Source organism: Odontesthes bonariensis, chromosome 23 (assembly GCF_027942865.1).
Source record: "Odontesthes bonariensis isolate fOdoBon6 chromosome 23, fOdoBon6.hap1, whole genome shotgun sequence".
Lineage (NCBI taxonomy): Eukaryota > Metazoa > Chordata > Actinopteri > Atheriniformes > Atherinopsidae > Odontesthes > Odontesthes bonariensis.
This window is the reverse complement of record NC_134528.1, coordinates 8,766,054-8,789,197: the sequence shown is the minus strand read 5'-3', so window position 1 is coordinate 8,789,197 and position 23,144 is coordinate 8,766,054. Positions and strand designations below refer to the sequence as shown.

Here is a 23,144-nt window from a genome sequence, read left to right as displayed (position 1 = left end):
TCTTGCAGGACCTCAGTCCACTCCTTTGCTGGCCTTGATCTGCTCTTGGCAACAGGCTTTGAATCCCTTGCAGTTTTGAATAAGTCCCATTCATCTTTTTAGGTGATTGGTAAAGTTAACTACCTTGTCACCTGTGCTTAGCTCTGCAAAACAAGCCAGGTTGGGCACTGCTTTCGGCCCCCTTGTTGCGCACACATCTCTGTGCATAAAATCAGACATACCATCAAGTATAAGTTTTGTTTTGATTGAACATTAAACTGTTAAAAACACTGATCATAAATAATCAGGCTGCAGGGCCTCTTCTCTACTGTCCAGGAAATAGACAAAGGGGGCTCCGAGTTCTTGAATAGAGGTCTTTATTCAAAAAGCACCAAATTAAAGGTCAAAGATCTTTTTAACTCAAAAACAGAAAAGTGCATCACAGAAATATCATATTTATATGTTTATAAATTTATAAATATTCTGCATTCATGACAAAGAGAAGTAGAATGCCCATGTTTGAGAAGTTAGAGCCTGCAAATGTTAAATGAAAATGAACCCATTTTCAGTTGACTAGTCAGAACATCATTGACTGATTGGTTCAGATCTAGTGTTCTTCCACTGGTTTGTGTTTCAACACATCTGTGCAGAGCCATAAAGAAATGGTTTGATTTCTGTGGAAGAAGCTGAGCCTTGTTCTCAGTCCTTTCTAACACTCCTGGGATGAACTGGAGCGCCAGCTGTGAACCAAAACCGATCACCCGACATGAGTGTTGGACTTCAGTAATGCTCTCAGGGCTGAATGGGAGAAAATCCCTGCTGCCTGGTTCAACATCTGTTGGAAGGTCTGCAGCCAGAGGAGAGGAGGCTGTTAGAGAAGCAGGTCTTTAACTGAGATGTTCAGATGTTTACTGAAGGTGTGATGATCACTGTGAGACATTTTTTGGTGACTGTAATCCGGTTGTTTTTTTTACCTCTTGCGGCGTTATTTGCAAGAATTAGCGTTTTCATTTTTGACTTCATGGTATAAATAATGAACTTTGAAATAGTAATGGCATATCATATACAGGCTTTAAGGACACATTTTTTAATAGGATACAGTATAGTCACTAAAATTTGCTCTATCAGATGATAAAGCAGGACATCAAAGGCTTAATGGAAAAATCTTTCTTTCTTTCTTTGAAGTGAGGCTATATGAGTAGTCGGTGTCATGCCTGTCGTAGACAGCAGTCAGAGCGCTCTGTGTTTACAGAATCAAGGATAATTCCAATATGTAACTATAGGATGACTGGAAGAGACTATTTTCTCCATCTAAAACAGCTCAAACCTCACCCCACACACCCATGTTGATCGGCCCTCCTCTCTTGTCTAATGTCTTTCCCCAAACAATTGAAAAATAAAAAAACAGGATTCAGCTTCAGGATCGGCTTCTAGTACTGGCCAGCTGGGCAGGCAGGGATCGAGGAAAGAAAGAAAGAAAATAAAAGGCAAAAAACCTACCACATACCACTTTTATCTCATGATTTCAATTGAATAATCCATCTCAACAACATGTTTGAAATAGCATGGCGAAGTATTTGTCAAAGCTGTCACATGATTCCTGAATTTTAAAACTCATCTGATCAGTTTTGTTAGCTTTTACACATCTTAACACGGGGCAGGAAGTGTTAAGTTTTTGGTCACAGCTTGTCAAGCTTATAGTTTGACAGCCTTTCAACTATTTTGTTTATTCAGCTTTCTTTCACACAATCTAGTCTCTCTTCAAAATCCACCTTAGAAGCTCAACTTTTTCAACGTGCTTGGGGAAGACAAAGCAGTGTTTCACACAACGGAGCTCCACATTGAAATAAACAGATTTCCATTTGACTCACATATGAACACACAGATATATGGAAACAAAGTTCAACTGTCTATGTGCATCATTCCAGATTTTGTTGTGAGGCATTTAAAATAAAGCATTTTCAGAAAAACATGACAAGTAAAACCGATAATAATGACAATCTGAAATAAAGGCCTGCCTCAACTGAAGGCCTGTTACCCTAAGCTGTTGAAGTAAATAAATGCCTCAACCTCTGCCACTTAAAGAAAAGTTAAGTATCTCTTTCAACAAAATTAGGTCATGTTTGGCTTGAGCAATAATTGAATTAAATAGTGACACACTCTGCTGGTTTAGGGCACATGCCCGAGGCTTCTCTAGTCAGTGCAGAACAGAACGACTGTGGAAAAACTAAGGCGCTGTTTGGGTGGGTGAGAAACCCGAGTTGAGCTTGTTTTTTTAAGGGATGTGAACATAATTATGACTTTAGAAGGGCGCGAACATTGCAGTGGCGAATGAGTCATTAATCGGACAATACTCTGTAACTACATAAATGTCCTATTTAGATAAATGTCAACAGTCAGAATATTGCAGTGAATGAGTACCAACTGTCTCATTACAACTCCTGGAAATGCGATTTCAGGATTTTTTGCTATCACAAGATGATGTTCGTCACAGTTATGAATGCGTGCAATTGTCCTCCAGACTCACTGCTTCCTATTTCTGTCAGGACTGTAGGCCACACATGACTGAGTCTTAGTAAAGAAGTCTTGTTTCTTGTTTGATGTATTTTTTCATTTTCATTTAATCTCCAAGAAGAGCAGCAGCATCAAAAGCTTTTAATCTGTTGAGTTTGTCAATTCAAATGTTTATACTGGCAATAAAATAAAGTGTGTTAACATAATTCAAATCAAGTTTGTTTAAAAAGTACTTTAAAACAGTCAGAGTTGAACCAAGTGCTGCTTACAACAAGTCAAGTATGAGTCAACATTTTCAAATAATTACACACAATAATGCCATTAAGATTACATCCAAAATTTCAAGAGTCATAAAACCAAGACAGATCACATTAATTCACCTAGAAATCTAATGATTTCAATGAACTTGAATAAACTGTTGCCACATCAAAGATTCAACATTAATCTCGTTTGTTGTTTACCATTCAGTATCTCATGTCTTGCTGGTAGTTTTTAATGGTTGAAATGGAAGAAGAACCTTTCAAAGTCAGTGGAAGATAGTTTTGTCTCCCATTAATGTAGTGTGATGGGAGAACATACAGTGCCCTAGAATAGAGCCCTGAGGTACTCCACAAGTGATTGATGTGGTAAAGGAGAAGAAGGTCCCAATTTATGGCAACAAGAGGTTTTCACAGTAACAAAGGGAGTCTAGACTCACTTCTACCAATTACTGCCTCAATAATAAATAATTAGTTAGATCATCCTCCATCCTTTTAACTTAAATTAGCCATTGTTCAGGCAGAATATCGACTGATTCCTTTCTTTAGTTTGTAGATTGTAGATCCAGTGGAGAGACATTTTTAATGACGAATATGTCTGCATTGTAGTTTGCTTTTGTTGGTAAAACCTCATTAATTCACCTACTGATGAGACTATTTGAGTACCTTCAGTTGAAGATTTTCCACAGTCTTAATGTTATTTTGTGAACTCTAAAGTCTGGATTCTGTTAGTTGCCAAAACATGGCACACATGCATGCTTTGTTTTGATCAGTGAGAGATGTCAGAGAGAGAAAGTGATTACATAAACTGAAACGCATAACCCATTTGCTTTGGATCAGAGTTAGCTGTCTAACTGATCAGTGAAGTCCGAAGTGAATTTCTTCCCAAACTGTCTCTCCAAGAAATGTGAGAGGACAAAGGCTGAGGCTCCGATGTGAGCAGCGAAGCCCTGGCAGCGTGACTGAGGAGGAGTGAGGTCATCGGTATCCACAGCGACAGTCGTAACCTCGATTTTGCTGAAAGCCACGGCAGAGACGGACTGTCTGAAGATACGAAAGAAGAGGGAGGGAAGCTCAGAGGAACAGAGAGATAAGTGCACACCTCCATCAGCCGTGTGCTCTCACAGATCATCGTTATGATGAGCAACAACACTCCGTTTTAAACCGCAAACTTCCCCGTGTCAGTCTGACAGCGCTGTCACAGCCCCAGGACCCTGCGCCATATTGTTTCATCCCGCCTGTCACCTGCTCTACTTGTTTCACAGCCCCTGCAACGCCAACATGAACATAAAGGCGTTTTTGTTTCTGAGGAATCCCTCCCCCCTCGGTGCATTTTCTAATTCTTGTGCTGCTTGCTCCTCCTCAGTCCTCTTCTCACTGTTATTAGTCATTCTCTCTAAGTGTTTAGTATGATGAGAACTTGGCAGGAAGGAAGCCTCTCTGCACAATCAGTCCTCCTGCTGAGACTAGTCCAATGGGTGTCCTCTGCCCAGCTGCCAGAAGGCTGTTTCCTCGGATATGCTGAACCGGGAAGGTTGACAGCGAGTGACGAGAGGCTCAATTTTTTTTACGTGCAAGTAGAAAGGAGGGAAGAATAAATTGGGCTGGAGAGAGATGAAAAAAAAACAAGGGAGAATGAGTGAAAAGCCTCAGAGCACAGACTTGCGTGCCACAATATGTGCGATCCTCGTGCAACACATTTCTGGCTGCGACCCAACTCCTGTTGAGGAGAGAGGACTGTGGAGGGAGGGATAAACAAAACATGTCCGTAGCTGGATGGAGAACAACCATTCAGCAGATGTTCAGTTTGCTCTGGGAAGGCTTGAGGGATTTGTCAAAATTCTAGGCGTTAAACAGAAGATTAGCTGATTGCAGAGCAGGGTTTCACCTGTTCAATTCAAAAGAAAGAATCTTTAAATTGAACTTGTTCAGTTGCTCTGCTGCAGTGGTTTAAACCTGGCGCCTGCACCACGAGTTATCCACGTTTAAAATGAGGTGCAAACATGCCAACATACAATCTATAGTGTCAATAAACACATTTAAAGAATCCTTATTACCAAAGAAAGTTGGCAAAGAGATGTACAGCTGACTTTTTCAGCCACTATAATATATTTCCTGGCAACACAGCCAGGAAAAACAGACCTCAAGATCACAAAAGAACTGAAAAGGCTGTTGTGCCCTCGAGAATAAATGGGATTTTTTTGTCTGAGAGACAGCAGCTGAAGCGTCACAGGCTGTCCAGTCGGTGAATCTTGGGTCGATGTGCTCAGCCTTTAAATTTCCGTGTGTTTCAGTGTCTCTGGAGTCATCTGTCTTGTTCAGGCCAGCTGTTTAAGGACATGAAAATAAAGGCACTGGGTCAGATCACATGTGGACAGGAGAGCAGCCTGCCTGTGTGACTTTGTGTCGGCTGAATGTGGGAGATGTGGCAGCAGCAGTGACAGGAAGGTTACTGCGGCACCGCACGAGCATCTTGTTCATATTTGTGTTTGTGTTGGTTGAAGTCAGGGATGCAGACTTAAGGACAGAAAAATCGCTGAGTTGACTTTGTTGTTATTTATTGGTTTCATTATAATTTTCCACTATTTTATGGGTTTTCTTGGCTTCGGTCTTAAATTGATCGTCCTCTTTGCACTTACACTCCCTTCTCATCAGCTGCAAAGCTCTTTGAGCTGCTCTAACCTTTAGAAAAGGTTATACCTCTGATTAAAGACATGTTTTTTTACATGATGGTAAAGCTGAGATGTTTAATGAGTTAACCAATCAATAAAAAAAGCAAGTAAGAAGAAAGCAAAATAAAAAAATGCTCAAGGTTTAGTTTCTGTTTCATATGAAAGTCAATTCATACTTTTGGGTGTTGGGAAACACTGATGTGCCTTTTTTCTGATATCTTTATTCAAAATATGCAAACTAGTTCAGGAGGAGGTGTTTAAAATATACCATGCAAGCACTCACTTGTCCTTTTCTTACAATATGTTGAGTTATATTTTTAGCCATACTGAAATATTGATACCATCAAAGCATGAACCATTACATTTTCAGTCTGCGCTGCGAAGCTGCTTGAGTAGTTTGTGGTCTTTAAGAAAACATTTAAATTGGATCTTTGTTAGCATAATTTCTCATAAAGAGAAATTGTCCACCTCATCTTCTTTAGTAAGAAAACAGACCATTTTGAGGGCGTTTTTTGCTCTTTTACCTCAGGTTTGTTCTCCCCTACAAGCTTTTCCTGGCTGTAAAAAAATACCTTGCAGAACACCTGGCTAAAAAAAGAATATTTTTGACAATATGAATCATTTTGATGGTCTTATATTGATGTTAGATTTGAACATAAACCAAAATACAGTGCTATACAGTGCAGTCACATACGTAGAATACCTTTTGTTATGTTATCTCTTTAAAATTATCATTCATTAAGCCCATCTTTAGTTATAAAGCTCACCTAAAGCAATTGATATCAACTTTAAGGATGCTAGCACTTACATAAATCCACCTTTGTACACTCTGTATACTAATTATGGAAACTTTCTGACTGTTCAACTCTAAAACTGGATGCGTATAGTTGACCCCACTTGCTATAAATACTCCAAACAGCCATTTCAGTCTCATAAGAAATGTTTTGTGATATTCTTATAACAACAATGTTTAGTCCAAAGAGTTGAAAGTGAATCAGTGGCTCTAAAGGAGTCCACAATCTCCTATGGGTGGATTTTATTTTTCTAGGCTTTGCACTGTTTTGTTGCCTTGTCAGCTGTGAGGGCCAACAGGGCCGAGGCACTCCGGGTGAATCTGGAATGAGTCAGGCCATTTCATTGTGTTCAGCTGAGAAAAGCTGGAAGGATTTAGTGCTCCTTAAAGCAAACTCTCTGGAGAGCGGGACCTGGATGCTCCAAACATTTGGCTGTGAGCAGCATTTTGATAGGTTGTGGAACTGCTTTACCCCTCAGTTTTTTATTTTTATCTTGTCCTGTGCTGTCTGATTATTTGGCAATACTGCCCTGACATCAGAATCCAGGTGGTCTGTTGTCGACAGCTCAAGGTTATATATATATATATATATTTATTATTATTATATTATAACACATTAAAAAAAAAAATAATTAAATGTTGATGTTGATGTTTTCTTGGTGTCATTTGATATGTTGAATTTTTGTCCGAAATTGTTCTGATTTGTAACTGAGGACCACTGCATTTTGCAGCATATGGATCACCAATTGCTCCTGTTCTAGTTACAAAAAACTTAACTCAGTCATTTTCTACACTCTAATCACATCTTAATTCAATTAATTAATTAATTAATTAATAACAAACAACTAGATCAGGCTAAATTGATCATCAGATAGATCTGAAATTTGGTCCCGAGTGTCATGTTAGCTTTTAGCTAATGTGTTCTAGCTTACTCTAATGGAGGGTTCAGTTTTCAGTTTACATAGCTAATAAGGTAGTTTGCTGTAGGACATTGCACAATTGAAAATAACTAACTTGAGTCTTGAGCAGCATTGATACTCTACCAGAAAGCATTTAGCATTAGGGCTAATGCATTCATGATGGAAATCGTCCTCCTTCTGTTTTAGTTAATTAGTTAAACATAAAAAAAATACCCTGATGTAGAGTTTTTTGTGGAAAGGGAAATTATTTTTGAAGACACTACTAGGGTATATCTTAGTTTAGTTTAGCTTAGCTTAGTTTGGGTTAGCTTAGCATAATGACTGATACTCTCAGTTCTGCTGTCAAACGAATACATTTCTACTGGTGTGCAAATTTTAGAATAAATGTTTATTTTGTAAGAGATTTGGTTAGAAGGTTTAATTATTTAGCCTATATTTACCTTTCCTACAGTGACTTTTGTGTATCTTGTGTGGCTAGTGTCATATAACTTAAAAAGGGTTTTGTTAGCTCAACCTGGCTTACAGGAATTTATGTAAATAAGTGTACATTTAGCTTTATTTAAATATTTAAACAAAACATACTTTCTTAATAAGTTCGCTTGGTAAGTTTCATACAGATATTTGCCAAAATTCCTTACTGATAAAAAAGTGTTTTTAAAGCTGTTTCCGGAAAATTGATTTTCTCATATTTTGAATCAGAAATCTCTTAAAGTTTTATAGATTTGTACCTCTTTTGTAGCTGTATTTTAGAACATTTTATTTTTGAAACCATGGTTAAAAAAACATTAAAAACTTTTTACTTTTCCTGGCTACTTACAACTTATGATAAAAAATGTAAATACTCCAAACCCATTCTGTAAAAAATCTAATTTGTAAACAAAATAAAACAAGAATTCTGAACCAGGAATTTTTCATTCTTCTGGAAATGAATACAATTTGACACATATTTGGTTCATAATACCTCATTTGCATATTTAAACATCAAATTTCAAGAAAAAGCTAAAAAAATGCATTCGTTGTCAGATGATTATTGATGGTTTTGATCTTCTGTTTTAACCAGTATTTTTCTATTTACTCAAATGTGACTGGTGTGAATGTGACAATGCTAGTCTACTTGGACTCTGCCCAGAAACAAGAAAGCTTTAAGCACCAGATACATGATTAGCATATTTGTATGCAGATATCTGTTCATAGTTCTACCGACTCTCCTTAGTTCTTGAGTACCGACAGACCTTTGTTATCTGTGCAGTTTTCTTTTGATTGAAAGTGCTCTAAGAAGTAGGCGACACTCAGATTTAATATGTTTAATGCTCAGAGAGACGCTGTGGTCTCGCATATCGGTTTTCTTTGCAGTGTTTTATATTCAGTGTGGATCAAATAGCTGGAAATAGAAGCAACTATAAATAACGTGCATTTGAAAAAGATTTTGACATCAAACTCTCTGACTACTTTGTCCTTCATCTGCACACAAACGCAGGAGCTCACTTTTTATCCTGCACAGATTTTTATTTTCTTTAGGTTTTAGTAACTAGGAATTTGCTAAATGGCTTGACGAAGGCATCTTATTCTGCCCCTTTACTCCACAGTGAGATGGCAGAGTGGGCAACCTGGAAGCCAAAAGAAGCTGTGAGCTCATGTGTCTGTATGCGTGCGTTCGTGTGACTTTAGACGTGATACAGATAAAAAAAAGATCTCTGCTGTCAGCTCGACCGCCACTTTGGGCTTCTACTTTACTCCAGCGCTTCATTCATCTTCACACGCCTTCTCCTCTTCCACGTTTGATCCATGCACACGCTCTGTCATTGCAACACCTGCTACCATAGCAACCAACACCCCCACTCTAGTTAGCAGGAGAGAGAAGCATGCTGGGTAATCCGACTTCACCTGAAACATTTCTCCTGGGGGACTTTTTTTGTCCTTGAACCATTTTTACCTTATCATATACCATTTTTGCTGCCCGAGGTGAATTTAATGAATTATTTAGTATTTTAGACCTTTTCAAATATAAACCCACATACATTACATAATGCAGTCAAAGTGTATTATATCCTGCTGTTTTTGGTCTTTTTTTTTCTTTTCTTACATCACTTAAATACCACTTGAAAAGGTCTATTTTGTGAGACAAAATAAATGTTTTAGTGTCCTGCAGATACAGCACAGATTGCTGCTGTGCTGATTTGTAGTTAACACGGTGGGCAAGGATCAAAACTGAATATTTTAAGTGGGGACAGCTACATTTTTTGTGTGTATTTAAGGAATGAGAGGCATATTTCTTCAAATAGATTACTGAAAAACAACAGACTAGGTGCATGGTGTTGTAAATCTTCGTGGTTTAAAACACTCAGAGCTACTTTAGAAACAAATCTTTGGAGCTATTACTGTTATTTTTATCATTGAACCTCAAAAATAATATATATATATATATATATATATATGGAAAAACACACAGAATGTGTAATCTAAGCTAATGAATTTGAATTTTGTGTCTGATATATCAAACCACAGTTAAAATGGAGACTGTGTGTCTCCAGATTCTGAAAACAATTAACCAACAGAGAGTTGTTAAACATCTGTCATCACATAAAAGGTACAAGCTGTGTCTCTGCAAGGAAATTAATGAGGAAAATGTAGCCATTGTTCAGTTTAGTGCTCTGTGGACCAACACTGCTGGTTACAAGTTTTGTCTGAAGGATCTTGATGTTTTGGGAGCTCAAATATTTCCTGGTTCAGGTGTGGTGGCATTAAGACTGACAGGAGTTAAGACGTGGAGCTAAACGCACGACTTTCACTCAGTTTTAAATCTACAGTGACTAAAAGCAATAATAATAACAGTAATTTTAATATTTACTTATTGAATAAGCAAACAGTAAACTACTGTGGTCACTGTAGTTTACATTTTAAAGTCTCTACGTAAATAAATCCCAGAATATTACACTTTTTACATTTTCAACTGCTGTAATGAATTACTTTACCTATCCCTCTTGTATGTATGAATGCATTGGCAGTAATGGTAAATAGTCCAATGATAACCAATATGATGTAATAATAGGTATCATTTACTCCCAGCCACCAACATTAATCCTCCGAGTGTAGCAGTGAGTCCTTATCTTGAGTCTCAAATGCCACTTCTGGGCTTCTTCCATGTCATAAAAGAGAAGAAACAGTGGAGAAAGCTAGTTTTGTTGGGCAGGTTTTATCCAGCAGCAGATAAATCACATTAAAATGCCTGAAGGTGACAAGAGAACATAAGAACAACACCTGCACATCGCTGCTACTGACTGTGAGGAGCAATGCTGTAAAAACAAGATCCTCTGGAGGCGATTATCAGAGAAATTGAAGAAACTGTGCAGTGAAATATGCCATTTTTGTTGCATTCTTAGATATTTATTGTTCAGATTTCACATTTTTCAACTAGATAAATGTAACGATATCTATCAATCTAGTATCAACTCGTGATGTAGCATAGCTCAGCTTCAGTAACACCTACAGAAAGAGATTTTATTATGACTGTTCTAATTAAAGGTGAAAGATGGTACAGAAAAGGGAATAAATTGATCTTATAATGCAAATACATTTAATCAACTACTTCAGGGTACTGCACAGTATGTATCCGACAGGTAGCCCAACTAGTTAGCCTTTACATATAGAAAACACTTTAATCAGGAAGCGTCAGTTTAACAAAGTTCAGTTAGAAAATGTACATTTAAGTTAAAAGTGCCGTACAAAAACATATGTTTGATGCATATTTTTCATAGTTCATGGTCAATATCAGCAATCATAATGCAAAAAGACTGTAACTGGTGTTTTATATTTATAAAAGAAGTTTGTATTTGTAAGCATTGTTTTGAAGCTTTGCTTGTTACTGTATGCGCTTTGAGTTTTTTGGTTAAGTTAATGTCACAGCAGGCACAAGTTAATGTATTTTGTCAAGTCGACCAAGGCATCGAGTTGACTGAAAACAGGTATCCTGATTTCAGGGGAAAACGTGAAGCACAAACAACAAAAAACTACTTTTTAAACATCTGAACTTAACAATAAAGCCATTGAATGCGGCAGTAAACGATGACTGAAAACAAAAAATGAAGTTTAAGATAGAAGTATTGTAAATGTAGAGAATACGGGGTCATTGGGGGACGAATTCAGGTCTTGTTAGATCAACAAACCTCCCCAGAACATCTCTCCTCTTCAAATTTTAAAAATATAGCTGCTCCTTTTGTTACTGTTTCACAAAACGCTGAGGAACCTCATTCAATTCGATTCAATTTGACCGAATTCAGTTAAAATATACTCTATTTATCCCAGAAGGAAACGTATAGTGCTGCGGTTTGAATTGTTATTAAAGATATGCTATTGTTATAGATAGATAATAAAGATAAAATCAGCTGACAAATATTTGGAAAGTTGAAGTGTAGCAGAGAGGAAGGTGTGGCAGAAATCTTCAGAGATAAGCATCAGTGGGTTGGGGTGTTGTTTTTGTAGCTTTGCAACAACTTGACTGATGATGTCACACACAGCGCCAGCAGGTAAGACAGGTGAACTCCTTTATGGTTACTCCCTGTCTGCAGTCTCTGTTTGTACAGTTTTAAACCTGAGGTGAGAGGTGTTAGAATTGTTCATGCAGCCATGTTTTGTGGCAAAAAATATAACTGCTTTCCTGATATTCCTGCTGGCTCCTGTCAGGACTCTAGACTTGTACATTTTGTCCACCAGCGATCTCACTTTTCCAATGACAATCAAGGGAAGAAATGGTTTAAACTCCACCCTCCTTTCTCCCCGGTTTGTTCTTGCTCTGCATCCTGGACGTCTCCTCTTCAACTTTGGCTGGCTTTAGAAAGCTCCAGCAGGTGCTCCAACATGCCAACATTTTTCCTGTTGCCATAGTTATCTTTCATAACAGATGTAGAAACCAGTCCATCCGAACCAGCACAGAACAACATCTAAAAATATCTGTGCCTCCACAGAAGAATGATCAGCAGAAAATACCAGGGAGATGCAAAAATGGACACGGTATGTCCAGAGCTACAGGAGCAGGCTGCCACCAGTCACCATTGTAGAAATATATTCTATATTCCCATTTGCAAATATATTTATATCCACATTGAATAGAATGTGTTCCATGACAGATTCACAAATCTCCTGTTGAAATGATAAAAACTGACTGTTGGCGTTGAATTGTCTCCAGTTGTGTAACAGTTACCAAATACCTCTGGTTAGAGAGTGGAGATCCCACCGTATGCTCCCTTATGTTCACTGTTTACTTGTATCTGACAAATTGTGCACCAAAACACAGTAAACCTATCAAAAGTTGTCAAAAGAAGCTTTTGTCAGAAGACCAGACTTTCTCTTCAGGCTTTTTTATTAAAAGAGAGAAAAAGAGTGTTGTCATTATATAAGAGAACAATCTGTACTGTCCCTTTATAAATCTTTCTAAAGATTTGTCACTGCAAGCAAACCTTTCAAGCATCTGTTTTCCCTTTGCTTTGCTTTTGTATTCTTTATTCAAGGATTCTGTATTGTTAATGTCTTTATTTATCACGTCTTACCGCTTCTCCCTCGTTTTCTCTGTGCCGGTGGGAATCCCGGCTGTGACGACAGAAGCTGATGCTGCAGTAAAATCCAGACTGCGCTGCTGGCTTTGAGTCAGGATGCTGTAGCGCCCTTTATGTATAAAAAAAAAAAAAAAGCAAAAAAACTGCACCAAGACCAAGTGAGATGTCGAGTTTTCAATCCTTTTTTAACCATCTTTTCTTTCTAGTTGGTGTTATTTCCAAAGCATTTTCCAAAATATCAACCATTTCAGCCTCTCCCTTCCTCAGCTGTGACCCCTCGTCATGCTGCATTATGAGGACCAAATCCCCCTGTAGCGGAAACGTCAGCACAGCATGAACAGCTGACCCTCTCCTCTCCCCACACGTGAAGATTTATAGAAACTAACACAAGGAATTGCTGGCAGCATTCGTGTTTTACCAGTAAAAACCCCTTTTCAGGCATCACTCTTCTTAATGCACCAGTTTTCCCTTTTTAAAGATGGATCATCTCCAGAAAAGTGAGACTGATTTGTGTCAGTGTGTGCTTTGAATTCACATTGTCCAGCCCACAGCTGCTTTTGCAGCAGTCCGCCCTGATACTCATGTGTCCAGCAGCACTGCAGTTACATTATGCTGCGGCCATAGCTTTAATATACAGTTAGTAATACATCCATTTCCCTCTGGGAGACATTTGGTCAAAGTATTATCGGATCTTGCCTCCTGCTGGTAATGGAAAACATGACAGTTCAAACAAAAGACATCTGACTGATATGCTGTGCATGCAGACCTGATCATACTCTGTTCTGCACCTTCATTTGCAGATATATACATGCAGGCTTGTGAGGTCGGGACAATGTCACTGAGCATTGTGTGAATTCTTTATCCTCTGGGTGGAAAAACTCATCATGACAGCTGACAGCAGCTTGTTTTGCTTGTGTTAACCCTCATATCTATCATACCAACGCCTGAACGAAGGTGTGTGCATCAGCATGCAATCTAAACAACTGTCACACAGGAAGGAAAATGAAAGATAGCTCTTTGCATATGGCCAGGGTTGATTTACCGTACCTGTGTTTGTTAACATGAATCTGTGTGTTTCTAAGCAGAATTAGATTTTTTTTCTAGGAGGGTTAACTTATAGCTAGCAGGCTCATGTTTATTTGTTCGATCGTTATTCTCTTGTTGAATTCACCAGGAGGAGAGTAGAGGCTTAAAACCTGATAAAAAACCCTGGATTCCTATACAGTATGCCAGAACTTAATTAAGTTAAGCCAATACTGTTACTGTTCAATTGAAGATGGCTTTCAAAAGTTTAAAGCTTATTTCTTTTTTGGGAAGAGCAGCATGCAGTTGGCCTTGATTTGCAAAGTTTCCACAATACTCAACATATAGTTACCCTCTAAAATAAAAACCTACCAAGGAAAATATGAGTATTAAAGATATTATCTCTAGATATGCAACAGGGTATAAGGGCCGCTAACTTTGCAGATGTAGCCATGCTGAATTGTAAGGTTGTATAGGTCTTTCAGTAGATGGGGGGTGACTAACTTTCCATGCATTGTTGGCGGACATTTTGTGTTCTCTCTCATTTGTCTGTACTGAAATATACCACCAGTATAACCAGTATTAACAACGTTGTTTGGAGGTTTTATTTTGTTTTTTTTTTTTGGGGGGGGGGGGGTGTTCTGATCATCCAGTACCAGGAAGCAAAGGTAACAAATGATGCTGGAAGCATTCGTCGTTAGTTGAGAGTATTCTTTAAAACAGCTTGCATGATAAAAAAGTAAGACAAAGAATGAAGAAGCCAGTTCCTTTTTATACCCAGATATAATGCAGAGCAACACGTTTTGGTTCTGTTTTTCTTTAAAGGTCTCTTAGATGTTCTGGCACCTGGCTGACATATATATCGCAGCGTAAAACCAGCTCATTGTCGTACAAAGCATTAATCAGGTCTGGCTTCTCCAAACAATATCAATTATACTATCAAGCATAATTCATGAAACTGAACAGAAAGGACAATGAGAAAATGAACGTAACTTATCCTGAGTTGGTTGTATGGATGTTGCGTCTTTAACTTTATTCACATCATCACAGAAAACTGACTTTTTTGCCTGTGTGGATATGCAAATAAAATCTTGAGCCGTTTATCGGCTCTGATGCCGATCGGCATTGATTATAATACGACCCTTGTGTACAAACTCATTTTCATTTAGGATGCTTAAAGTGGGCATGCCTTACTTTTTCTTTACTGGATTCAAGATCTCTTACCATTTATCCCTTAATACTATATTCTAACTTCGTTGAACTACTAAGCATTGCAAGCGCAGCTCTCCACCAGCCCTCATCTCTGTTAGTAGTCGTAAAGCCGCTTTAACTAAGTCTGTGAATTTCAAACTTTAATTGTGCTTTCAGGGACTGAAAGGAGCTGTAAAGATTTCAGTTGCATCTAATAGCATCTAACATATTTACAAGAACCCAGGAGGCGTTACTACTCAGAAAACAGATTTTTAACCAGTGTTAATATATCAGTATATATTTCCTGGTATATAAGGAACAGTATATAAATATTTTACATTTTATTACTGTGCCTTCATTTTATTTAATTTTATTTAATTTTATTTAAATATATTTAAATTTACTTTAAACATAGTCTTGTTTTAATTTCTGATGTCTTATAAGCACCTTTGGAGTTGCAACCAAATTTCATTGTAATGCAAATTATAATGACAATAAAGGCGATTCTGATTCTGATTCTGATTCTGAGTTACTTGCTTAAACAGTTGCTTTAGCCTAGCGCTGAAAAGAGCAAGGTGCCATGTTAGGAAGCTGCATGCTGAAGCTCAAACCAGTCGAAGAGCTGGATGCAGAGGCCATTTTTTGTCCTCCGGAGTCTAGCTGTTTCTCTTACAAACAGATCGATGATCATCCAGCCGACACACGGGAGCAAGGATGAGAATTAACCACAGTCTCAGGTCTCATATTGTTTTCTTTATTCCAGTTGTGTGTGCAGTCGTAAACATGCAGTCTGTACATTTTTTTGCTGTTCAATCTGTTGACGGGGTAACAGAAAAGAAGACGGGTGGTTGAGAAAGAAAAGGAGTGAAAGGACCAGATAGTCAGGTCTCATTCTTCAGGCTGCCATTCCCCTCCCTCTTCCCCTCCCTCATTCAGCCTCTTTCTCCCCTTTCTCTCACTCTGCTTTTCCTCTTTTCTGGCTGGTTACCGTCACTGAGCTTCTGCATGGAAACAGGTGCTTTACCACCTGTTAGCAGGTGGGATGTGGAAGAGAAAGCTGCAGATCAGCAGGACCAGAGCCCCACGCAGGAACAGCACGGCTCTGTAAGTCCACTCAACCACAGCGAGGTGCCCTCTGTGGTGTTTTCAATTGGACTAAATTGCAGTGAAATCAGTTTGTAGAAGGGTACAGGCAGAGTGCATGTTGCTATCAGTACTGTCCAGAAACTCAGGTAATTTAGATTTGATTGGTTTGGTACTTCTTCTTGGTCAGAAAAATCAGGGTTGTTAAAAGTTTGTTCACTTTTGTTCTTGGAAAAATAGTTTTTTGGATAAATTTGTGTTTTGGAGGATCTTGGATTTTTGGTCTGGATAAAAAGACTTTTTGGTATAATTTCTGTTTTGAAATAACTAAGAATGCAGCTTTTATTAAGGGTTGATAAAACTGCTTTACTTTTAGGATAAATTAATTATGTCTGCCTTATAGATCAGTTATAGACAACTAAGTAAGATACAAATTTTATTAAGCTTTTGTTATAGATTTCCAGGTGTTTCAACCACTAATAAGCACAAATAACCTTTGTAGTACACCTTAAAGCTCTACAGAAAAGCATGTTATTAACCGCTCAGCCAGACACAAATGATCAACGATCATAGCAAACCAAGCTGAGCTCGTTTAAACAAAACCAAACTGCTTAGATGAGAAATTACAAAAACATGTTCTAATGCTGTCGTATTGTGAAGCTTACACAGCAGGCATGTCCTACCACTGGTGAAGCCAAGATGTGCGACATATTCAATCAAATTATGATAAACTGTGGAAGTGATGTGTCTGTTAATCCCAGCTTTAAAGAGTGAATCAGGAGCGGTGGTGATCCTAAAGTCTCTGTATCAGTGCACTGATAGTAGTTTGTCCTCTGAGCTGTGGTGTCGGCTTTCACAAACGCAGTATGAGTTTGTTGATTTGGCCTTACAATCCCCCAAGCATAAATCTGATTCACTGAGCTGTTGCGTTGCCCCTCTAACGCCTTTGGTACCATGTCTCAACTTTTCTTTTCATAAAAGTAATCCAGCTCCACTTCTTTTCATTATTCATTCGCAATTTAAGTAAGTTCTGGCATCCATAGGAGACACACCTCTGCGTTGAAGGCAGAACTTAAGCTTGCTGGTTATCAGATGCACATCTGGATGGCATAGTTGGCTAGTTCCAGACTGATAATGCATCGCAATGGGTCTGTTAATAGCATGAAACCAGAGTTCGCTCACATATTTTATCTGTGAGCATGAGTGTGCACTAAAGAGAGTGTTAATGCTTATAGATGCTTTTTGTGGAAGTGATGCCTGATGTATAATCAATGTGTGTGGAGGTGGATCGCAGCAGACATTAAGAATCGTCCAGCTTCACGTTTTTACTGCTGATAGTTCTGCTTTTTACTCTGCTGTGTTGTCTGCATGTGGTTTATTTTTAGGCAATGTCTCCATTGTTAATTGTTTAACCAATTGCTGTGCTGTGTGGTATCATTAGAGGTTTATCAACCACAACAAGACCATTGTCTTGTGTAATGTGTAAAAAGCTTGTTTGGATTTATAGACTAGTTTCTTATTAGTATGCCGGTTCTGACTCTACTTTCTTTAGGGAGATTGCAGTTAAAGCAACACTAGAGAGGATTTTGAACCTTCAAACTACGTGCTCCTGTCTAGTTTTTTTTTTTGTTATGCACACCCAGGCCTGAAGCTGCCCTGGAGCACTTAAGGGCAGAGATACCACCGTTCATAACTTTGGTTTCTATTGCTGTTTTACGGTCCCTTGACGTTTTTTTTGAGCTTTTGATGGCGTCTTTGTGGCTTCTTCAGCATAGCAAAAAATTCCTGTGTATGTCTGTACATGTTCAGGGCTCACACAGTGATTTGTGGTGTTACATCCCACAATTGTAGGGGGAGCCAAAAACAAAATAATTTGACAAATTCTCCATTGTTATTTTAACTGAAACACATATTTCTGCTGGCCAACAAAGATCTATAATCTAGAACATTGAGCTGCAGCCTATTTTGACTTATGTAGCTTCATGTTCAGCATTATAACCGATCAAATGTTTTTGTAATGTTCTCCAAAGGCCACTGACTCTCCAGGGAGCTCTTTTATCTCGAGTGCATCTGTACTTTGTCATTAACCTTTAGTTCCTTGTAGCTTTGCATGCTGTAATTTACACGTCTGATTGAGGTCAAGCTGCCTTGCTGAAGGCAGCACGACAGTTGATCAGCATTGCAGAAACAACTCACTCTGTACACTGGCCGTAAGGTCGGATATGACTGGGAGTTCATATCCATGTTGTGTTTAAAAATCCCTTGAAGGACTTGGGACTCATGGAAATCAGTTGTAGGAAAAAAAGCTGTCACTCAGCTGATGGGTTGTGTGTGATATTTACCAGCTGTGACAGCGTTGCTGTTACTGTTTTCTGCTTGTGAGTCAGTATTTTTGCATTTCATAATGGTAGAATGAGGCCTAGGACACACCTACTGTTGAGTGAATGGCCACACTAGCATTCTTCACAGTTTTTCTGAGATTTTACAATATAGAAAAAAAGGTTTTAGATATTATTACATAATTCAAAATAATTTTCTGCTGATCAAATACACCCCATTAATCAAGTGTGAGCACTTCAATAAAAGTAGATGTTTAGTCAGTTTGCTGGTCTGGAGCATTCAGGTGTGTGTTAACACAATGCCAAGGAGAAAAGACATCAGCAATTATGTAAGAAAAGCTATTGTTGCTGCCCATCAATCTGGGAAGAGTTACAAGGACATTAACAAACTATTTGGAGTCCATCGTTCCACAGAGAGAAAGATTATTCACAAGTGGAAAACATTCAGGACAGCTGTCAATCTCCCCAAGAGTCGACGTCCCAGCAAGGTCAAACACTCAGGAGCTACATCTCAGACTCTGCAGGCCTCAGTTAGTATGTTAAATGTTAAAGGTCATGACAGCACAGTTAGAAAAAGACTGAACAAGTATGGCTTGTGTGGAAGGGCTGCAGGAGAAAGCCTCTTCTCTCTAAAAAGAACATGGCAGCACAGCTTAGGTTTGCAAAGCTGCATCTGAACAAACCACAAGACTTCTGGAACAATGTCCTTTGGACAGAGCAGACCAAAGTAGAGATGTTTGCTCATAATGCACAGCAGCACGTTTGTAGGAAACCAAACACAGCATGTCAGCACAAACACCTCACACCAGCTGTCAAGCACGGTGGTGGAGGGCTGATGATCTGGGCTGGTTCTACAGCCGCAGGACCTGGGCACCTTGCAGCCATTGAGTCCACCATGAACTCCTCTGGATACCAAAGTGTTCTAGAGTCAGATGTGAGGCCGTCTGTACGACTGCTGTGGTGGGACCTTCAGAGAGCTGTGCAGAAACCAATGCTGCAAACCTGAATGAGCTGAAGCAACGTTGGAAAGAAGAATGGGCCGAGATTCCTCCACAACCCTGTGAGAGACTGATAATGTCACACAGAAAACCATCACTTCAACTTATTGCTGCTAAAGGTGGTTCTACAAGCTGTTGGAAGATGGGCTGGACTTAGTTATTCAGACAGTGTGTCATGTGTTGTTGTTCATCTGAGGTCGTGTTTCCCTCATTTTCAGACCTGATCAGATAATTATTTCTGATTTGTATGAGTTTAGATTTGTAAGAGCGTGTAAGAGATTTGTAAGTCTCTGACTTATTAGTTGATCAACTGCAGCCGTTAACAACACTCAAGGGCCACTTATGAAATGTAAACTTAACCATAAAGTTTGAAATATGTGGGTTTTGCTGAGGTTAAAATCTTTGGGATGCAATGCAAAGACTGAGCTGCCACAATGAAACTGTAAATTCCCCTTGAAACACTTACATGGCACGACCTTTACCTACACATTCACAGCCAATTAAGGCCCTGAGGTTTGTGCACCACCCAAAGACTCTTTCACTGCAACACTGCAAAGCAGTGGGGATACACTCATGAGGTTTCAGCCATATGTTGATAAATATGTCTCTGAATATGTTCCACTGAGTTTAAAAAGTGGAAACAAAAACTCAACCCATAAACACAGAAAGCTGTCAAACTCTTGAGTTTATCCTAAAGGCTAAAAATCACATTTCTAACTTGATCATTTAATTACACATCAGCCAGTTGTGAAACAACGAAATAAACTTTCCGGTTACGTGATTAGCTCTTGGCAACCGCAGTTTTATTTATTTCTTGCACAGGGTTCTGCAACTGATGTAATTACACTGACTGATTGGTATGTGTGTATGTTGCCAAGTTCCCACAGTAACATATTATATAATTTCCCTCATCACCCTAACACCCTGTTTTCTGTCCTCTTCTTCTTCCAGAGCTGAAAAAACTGAAGTACTGAGTGAAGACCTACTGCAGGTACTAATGAGCCCCCATCAGATGTGTGTGTTTGTGTGTCCGCCTCCCCAGTATTCATCAATGTGATGTTCACTGCTTCTCACAGGAAAAATCATTAGTGGAGCAAAGTATTCAGTATGCATAAAATGACTTTTTGAAATGGCTCTCTGAACTGCCTTCAGGCAACTTTAATGAGCGCTGAAATTGAACTTCTTTTCAAGACAAAAGGCTGAACGTTCCCACTGATTGATCTGAGGTGCAGCAGAGTAATTGATCTGATTAATGATGCCCTCAGTGGCAGAGACATCGGTTCCACTGAGTTGGTTTAATAATGAAATGAGAGGGATTTCAGTTACCAACAGGTAACTTTTGTGATTGTCTTATCGGCTGAAAGTGAAACAAACAGCTGCAGAGTTTGTGTTTATTTTAATTCAACTCTCTTCCAGCTTGAGGCTTGAAATGCGTGTATGTGCAAGCCCGTAACCGCCAGTGGCTTTATCCCGAAACTGGAGTGGAAGCTGCAGCGCACTCCTATGTGTGCGGCAATATTCATTAAGTATGTTCTGTGGTCTGACCTTTTCTGTTTTCTGTGCTTGTGTTTCAGGTGGAGAAACGTCTGGAGCTGGTCAAGCAGGTTTCCCACAGCACACATAAGAAGCTGACCGCCTGTCTGCAGGGCCAGCAGGGCGTGGACGTGGACAAGAAGTCTGTCAGGTCACCCTCGGTAAGAGACAAGAAAAGCACTCCAAGACACACCCATCCTGTTAAGAAATAGATTCTTCTGGATTGGTTGGACAGTGTGACCTGGTATAATCAAAGACTTACTGCTCACCATCAACTAAACATCCACCCATGCATCCATTTTCTACACCCACGTAATCCAATTCATGTTCAAAAACCAAAATGCACGAACTAGGAACCCTCTGTGCTAACCACCACACCACCGTGCAGTCCATAAATTAAACTCATAATAAACAAAATAAACCAGCAATTATGATGGAAACTGTTTATCCATACCTCTCTGTTCAAATATAATAACAGACAACAGTTGTATTGAGGTAAACAACATGCTGCCATGTTAAGGATTTTGAGCTGGGCCCAGGAATTTTCCCTGATGCTGTATACGAATATCTTTCTAAAGAACGAGCTGTACTTGAATAAAATAGCTTTCAACACTTCAGCAGAACTGTAGTTATCATTACTGATTGGTTCATTGACACACACTCATGAAAAGAAAAACAAAACTTCTTAAACCCTTTTTCTGCAGCCCAAGTAAACCAAGTTCTTCTGTCACAAAACTCAATTCTAAATCATACAAATAGATGCAAATTCATAATGAATATATCACCTTATTATTTGACTCCCTTCTATTTTTGTTTGATTGAGATTAGGAGCTGCATGACTTCATATTTCAGCTCCCATGTGTTAAAAAGATATGAACAGATGCCTCAGACACAAGTGTTGAGTTCAGAAGAAAAATAAATTTAAAAAGGAGCTAAGACTCTAATAGATCAGATCAAATAAAAACTCATTTAAAATGCCTTTTTGTCTATGACAGTCATGTCACAACTTAACCAAGTCAAACAGACTTAATGGAGGCTTGGGGCCTTTCCTATTGATGCAACACTGAGTCAGATTTTTCTGGATCACCAGTAATTACCTTTTAGAAGATGCTCTACTCTTTGGGATAAATTAGTCCACAGTCAACTCAACAAATGTTGGTCCAGAACCGAAAATATCCCACAAATGTGATCATTGCAATTACTGCACAAATGTGCAAAAACCAAAACATTTACAGGTTTTTATCTCTCAAAAAGAGTTCACCATCGATCATTTTAAAAAGTGTTAACTTATTTTAGCATCTGTCTACTACAATATCCAAAATGCATATTTTTTTATATCAGGAGGACAAAATGTTTAAAAAACATTGATATCACACAGGTAGTTTTGACTATGACGTTACCTGGTTCACCATAAAAACTGATATATCTACATAACAAGCCTTTGGGATCGATCATTCAGTTTTCCATTAGAAAAGCTGATCGCCAAAGGAAACTCAAACAAAACTGCAGGCCACAAAACATTTACAACCAGTGTTATTATTCATTATGATGTTCTTTTTAACAGCAGTAGATGGCCAAAAATGGTGCTCCCTCCAGTTGTACTTGTATTTATGGATCGATTTTTGAGCTTTCTATGGGAGAAATACTACTGTTGGACAATTCCTTTACAGGAGGAGCATTCCTGTTGGACTTCCTTGCATGCTGAAAAGCGATTTTCAGTGGTCAATATGACAATTTCCAAAGAGTTTGTGGTAGAAAATAAGCTCTTTGTAACTGTTCATTATCTGAATTCATATTTCTTTCATATGCTACGAAGCAAGGAAGACCAAGGTGACACTGTTCATTTTTACTCTCCCCAGATTGGAATTCTGTATCTGGTCTATTTTGGTTTCTGGCTTCAGCTGGTATCAGGGCTCCAGTTGGTCTAGTTTTCTCGGTATGAGCTTAGACGGTATAAATGGTGGATTCTCCATTTCTTTTTAGCTTTACCTTCACTGTCATACCTTGATGGTGTACAGATGCTCTGTTATAAGCTATATTAAGCAAGTCTTTATTTCAAATTCTCATTGTTATGAGTATGCCTTATTTTAAATGCCTCAAAACAAAATCTGGACAAGTGTACTTAAACAATGCCTCTTTACTCCACAAACCTGTGTTCATACGGAAGTCAGCCGAAAATTCATTCATTCATAAGTGGAGCTCCATAATCAGGAAAAGTGGCACTATGTGTAGCCTATGTTGAAAGAGTCTAACTTTTAGGGTGGATATTTGCATGAGATAGCACCGTGTGACA

General features: G+C 38.7%; 1 protein-coding gene across 7 annotated transcripts in view; it reads left to right on the top strand.

Annotated features, from left to right (window-relative positions):
* The window catches only part of LOC142373671 (rho GTPase-activating protein 44-like), a 97,677-nt gene that overhangs the window by 31,309 nt on the left and 43,224 nt on the right, over positions 1-23,144 (top strand). For all 7 annotated transcript variants that reach the window (XR_012768550.1, XM_075457031.1, XM_075457027.1 and 4 more), the window contains exons 2-3: positions 20,270-20,309; positions 20,893-21,012. Coding sequence is in view for 6 of the 7 variants with exons in the window: in XM_075457031.1 (XP_075313146.1) it covers positions 20,270-20,309; positions 20,893-21,012 (160 nt within the window). In the remaining variant the exon portion in view is untranslated. The remainder of the gene's footprint in view (positions 1-20,269; positions 20,310-20,892; positions 21,013-23,144) is intronic.